The sequence below is a fragment of the Suricata suricatta genome, chromosome 7 (assembly GCF_006229205.1).
Source record: "Suricata suricatta isolate VVHF042 chromosome 7, meerkat_22Aug2017_6uvM2_HiC, whole genome shotgun sequence".
Classification (NCBI taxonomy): Eukaryota; Metazoa; Chordata; class Mammalia; order Carnivora; family Herpestidae; genus Suricata; species Suricata suricatta.
Genome location: NC_043706.1, coordinates 3,457,646 through 3,462,640, shown reverse-complemented (window position 1 = coordinate 3,462,640; position 4,995 = coordinate 3,457,646). Strand labels below are relative to the sequence as shown.

At 47.3% G+C, this 4,995-nt stretch overlaps 1 protein-coding gene across 2 annotated transcripts in view; it reads right to left on the bottom strand.

Annotated features, from left to right (window-relative positions):
- LOC115296169 (histone H1.3) overlaps positions 1 to 4,995 on the bottom strand; it is a 15,796-nt gene that overhangs the window by 10,366 nt on the left and 435 nt on the right. Inside the window, exons 1-2 of one of the 2 annotated variants that reach the window (XM_029944653.1) lie at positions 4,596 to 4,995; positions 386 to 1,518 (exon numbers count right to left, since the gene is read on the bottom strand). The exon at positions 4,596 to 4,995 is cut by the window's right edge and continues 435 nt beyond it. In XM_029944653.1, coding sequence (XP_029800513.1) covers positions 4,691 to 4,995 — 305 coding nt within the window. In that variant the 3' untranslated portion in view covers positions 386 to 1,518; positions 4,596 to 4,690. Of the gene's footprint in view, positions 1 to 385; positions 1,519 to 4,595 lie in introns of those variants that run through there. The other variant, XM_029944654.1, reaches the window with a different exon arrangement.

Below are 4,995 nucleotides of genomic sequence, written 5' to 3'. Positions count from 1 at the left end.
TTTTTTAAATGATTAAAAAGAACCCCCCTAAGGTCCCGTAATCACACTACTGGATATTTATCCAAAAAACTTAAAAACCACTAATTCAAAGGGGTACGTGCGTTCCTATGTTTATTGTAGCCTTATTTACAATAGCCAAACTATGGCAGCAGCCCAAGTGTCAGTCGCTAGATGAACGAATAAAGTCGATGAGGTATACAGATCATGGAATATTATTCGACCATAAAAACGGAGTGAAATCTTGTCATTTGTTGCTGGATCCAGCTACAGAGTATAAGGATGGCTAAGTGAAATAAGTCAGAGAAAGACAAATACCATATGATTTAACTCATATGTGGGATTTAAGAAAGAAAACAGGAGCAAAAGGGCAAAAAAGAGAGAGAAAGACCAACGAAGAAGCCAATTCAGAACTATAGAGAACAAATTGGTGGTTACCAGACGTGGGGGTAATGGGTTAGATAGAGGATGGCGATTACAAAGAACACTTATGGGGGAGGAAAGAAAAAACGCCCCTGAGTCACTTAAAAACACAAACCTAGAGTAGTAGAAAACCGTGACAAAGACGACCAAGGCCCTAAGGTATAGTTTAATGAGAGGAAGGAATAGAAGCATTATAAATTTGCCATCGATAAGCACGGCACCCAGTTGGTAAATGTCATCCAGGCACCGTACTGGAGACTAGACTTTTTAACTAAGGGAATTTATTCCTGGAGATGGAACGCGACGTGGGGTTGGGAAAACTCTCCCAGGTAAGAGAAAAGAGAATGGCAGAGGAAGAAAGTTGTTTTAAAGAAGAAAAAGAAGAAAAGGGAACAAATGATAAGGTACGAAAAGGAAAACCGGAGTTGTTATTAGTGCTAGGTAACGCAGACAGGAAGTATTATTATGAAAAAATTTGACTGCAAAGTTCTCACTTGAACCTAAGGCGCCAGATGGGGAGGCACTAACCCTATGCATAAGACAAGTCACAGAATTACAAGAATTTCGGAGTTCGGGGCTGGAGAAACTGGAATCCGAACACTGGGTAGGAAACAGTGGAATCACCCCCAGTGTGTGAGCACACGGACAGCACGTGAGAGCGGTGGAAGTGTCAGTTCCGGAGACTAGAAACATCCACCCGATTTGGTGACCGAGTGACAGAAACAATCTGGGCCTCGCGATCCAGTGACAGGAATTCAGCGTGCCACTGCCAGTTAGGCATCAGGCAATTACTCAGCGGAAAGGAGAGAGTGGTTAAGGCAGAGGGGTCCCAAAAATTGCTTCCGCCTCCCATTTATGCCAGGCGCAGAAGGGCCCTTCTGCAATTGAGAGGATTCGAACACCCGCTTCCATGCTAGGATAGCTTATTTACGTACTCAGTGGTTTATTGATATCGATTGATTGACTGGCTGACTGACGGGCTCTGTGCTTCCGAGACAACTACTCACAGGGGCTCCTGTCCGACATCTACCGTCTTTAGGTGTCAATCTCACAGGTTTTCACTAAGACGGCCGCAGTCTTCTCTACCCAGGACTTTAGCTGTAACAAACATTGGGGGAGGTGGAAAAAGATTTAAATAAGTTCTGATCGATGCCCATGAAAACGTCACTGGTCCTAGGGAAAGGAATCTGAAATGCTACATAGACCAGAGTAAAAGTAGGCCCTTGACTGAAACATGCTTCGCTGTGTCTGAGCATTCCAAAGGGCTTGTGAAGTAGATAACTCACAACAGGCCGAAAACAGAATTATAATAACTCTACTGCCTTCTGCATGAGCCTAAGGAATGAAACCAAGAATCCACTCCCTTTGCAGCTAATAGAGGGGACACGGTGTAAAGAAATAGATACTAGAAACAAAGAAACCTGTATTTGACACCCAAGTCCACCGTTTACTGACAAGCCAATTCTGGGCTGCTCTTTCTTCCAAGCCACAATTCTTTTTTTCTTTTTAAGTTTACTTACTTTTCAGAGAGAGAGAGAGAGAATGAGTAGAGGAGGGGCAGAGAGAGAGGAAGAGAGAGAATCGAAAGCAGGCTCTGCACTGTCAGCACGGAGCGCAGCATGGACTCCATCTAACCTGAGCTGAAACCAAGAGTCAGACACTTAACCAGCTGAGCCACACAGGCCCCCTCAAGCCACAATTTGTTAACTGTGAAACAAGCATTTTAACTATACCGAATGCAAATGCTTCATAGGAAGGTGGTGACAGCGTGACGTGTCAACTGCAAGGACTACAGTAATACTCCACAGTCGCTTAGCGCAGGCACTCAGCCCCGCAGCCTCTGACCCCCTCTGGCTCTCCATCAGAAGGCGGAGCCCCCACCCTGCATATGACAAAGCTCCCGGGTCTCTTGCCACTTATCTTTTCCCGTCCATATAACCTCTTGTCTTCAAAAAGATTCTGTTGATCAATATTTGACATTCCCCCATTTATCCAGATCTCTTTCTCCAAAAAGCCACTGTTATAAGGGATTTGGGGGCTCTTTTTAGAAAGAAGAAATTATGAGCTGCAGCTGTAATTTGGAAATATTGAACCGCTGGTTAGAACAGCAAGGAAGAGGGGGCACCTGGGTGGCTCGTCGGCTACGCGTTGGACTTCAGCTCAGGTCATGATCTTCGGTTCCTGGATTTGACCCCCTCATTGGGCTCTGTGATAACAGCTTCAGAGCCTGGAGCCTGCCTCAGATTCTGTCTCCCTCTCTCTCTGGCCCCTCCCTTCTCTCTCTCTCTCCCTCTCTTTCTTGAAAAGTAAATAAACATTAAAAAAGAAGAACAGCTAGAAAGATACTCAGACTACATCCCCTAGCCCTGTTTTAAGAAACTTTAAAAATAATACATTTCAATAAGCTATTAGGCACTAAGTGTGGGAGAGAAAGGCTGCAAACCTAGAAACAAAGTGAAAAGGTACTTGAACCTCGAGGAATCTGTGCCCACTGGAGATGTGCCCAGCAGTTTCTGAGTCCTTTCCTACTTTGGACTCTACCAATGGTCTGGAGAAACCAACAGTCACCTTCTCCATACTTAAAGCATACCGAGTAAGAAAGAAACATGAAATAACACTTATCAAAGAGTATTTCTTTTGAAGGATGTGTATGCAGTGATGTTTCATTAGAAACACATCAAATAACACGGGGCACCAGGTGTAATGATGAATGTCAGTGCCAAGAGCTCAAAGGAGTGCAAACTTCATTCCAAAACATCTGCGGTATTTCAAAGCAATGAGAAAACATCCGTGATGGCATTTCTTCAAAACCACAGGCAGCAGCAAAATCCAGTGTGATCAGTGGCTTACACACATAATTGAGGGAAATGCCAAATTGCATTTACTCCTTGAGAAAATAAAGATAAAATGTGTCCCCATCCAGGTTTACATCCCCATAATGATCTGTAGAATTCAGATTTTTTCCAAGATTTCCCAGTAAAATTAAGTGGGCTTTCCTGAAATAAAAGGCACCACAGCACTGGGGACTAAGCAGACCAAAGGAATGGCCAGATCAACCCACCTAGAATCCAATTATGTTGCTCCGGTCACCGCAGCTCCAACGCCAAGAACATTCTAACAAACCACACAAACTCCCAGAGTTTTCTTTTATTGCGGTTCACCTTTTCCATTCCATCATTATTCAGCATAAATATTCAACACCAACCATGGCCCCCTGGGATATCAACAATCCAGGGGAGGGAATCTGGCAGGGAAGTTAAATTACAAACCACCAAAGAGGGCTTACACTTTTTATTGTTCCTTAGCATCGCGATGGCAAGTAAGTATGCAGCCTTAGAGAAGACTGTCAATAGTGCGCGAAAGAGGACTCAGTCAGACCAAGGAAAACAGAATCCAAGATTTTCTACTGCTCCACAATACATAACAAGTTACAAGGACTCAACCTCTAACTGGTGCAGTATTTTCTACCACTGGGGACCCAGCAAGCCAAGAGCACCTTCCGATTGGCTAACTCTGAAAAGCCGCTGCAAACCAATGGGAGAGGAAACTTTAGTTGATATCCAGAGACTAAAATTGCGCGGTTTTCAGGCCGGCTTCCTAGAGAATAGCCCCTTCTCTAAAAATGTCGGGACGCGGGAAGCAGGGCGGCAAGGCTCGCGCCAAGGCCAAGACTAGGTCTTCTCGGGCCGGGCTGCAGTTCCCGGGGGGCCGCGTGCACCGTCTGCTCCGCAAGGGCAACTACGCCGAGCGGGTGGGCGCCGGCGCGCCCGGGTACCCGACGGCCGAGATCCTGGAGCTGGCGGGCAACACGGCTGGCGACAAGACGCGCATCATCCCGCGTCACCATCGCGCAGGGCGACGTGCTGCCCTACAAGACAGAGAGCCGCAAGGCCAAGTGAGGAGTTAACCACTCACTGTACCTGCCCAGAAAACAGCCAAAGGCTCTTTTAAGAGGCGCCAAACTTCTCTTGGTAGAACTGTGATCCTAAACATTAGAGTTGCAAACAAAGCCAGGCAGCAGGGGTCGCTCTGCGGCCGCTTACACGGAAACAGGTCTAAAAGCGTCGCGGCCAATCACAAGCTTGGGCGGGAGCTTTTGAATAAAGGTTCAAGGAGGGCGTAACAACGCCTTAAGTCAAGGGGTTTAAGCGGACGCCGGAGCAGGGAAGGGTTACCTCAGTTAGCAGTTGAAGCTCTTTTGCCTGAAAGCAGTGGGTGGCTCTGAAAAGAGCCTTTGAAAATTCCGAGGCAGGACATCTCGCTACAACCTTTACTTCTTCTTAGGCGCAGCCTTCTTTGCCTTGGTCGTCTTGGGCTTGGCAGCTTTGGGCTTGGCCGCCTTGGGCTTCGTGGCTTTGGCCTTAGCAGGACTCTTAGCCGCCTTCTTGGGTTTGGCCGCCTTCACCTTTTTGGGACTCTTGGCCGCTTTCTTGGCTGCACCCGCCGCCGCGGGCTTCTTCGCCTTCTTCGGGGTCTTCTTGACGCTCTTCTTGGGGGTGCTGGCCCCCGCGGCCTTCTTGGGTTTCTTGGCCGCCCCGGCAGCCTTCTTGGGCTTGGCCGCGCCCGCCTTCTTGG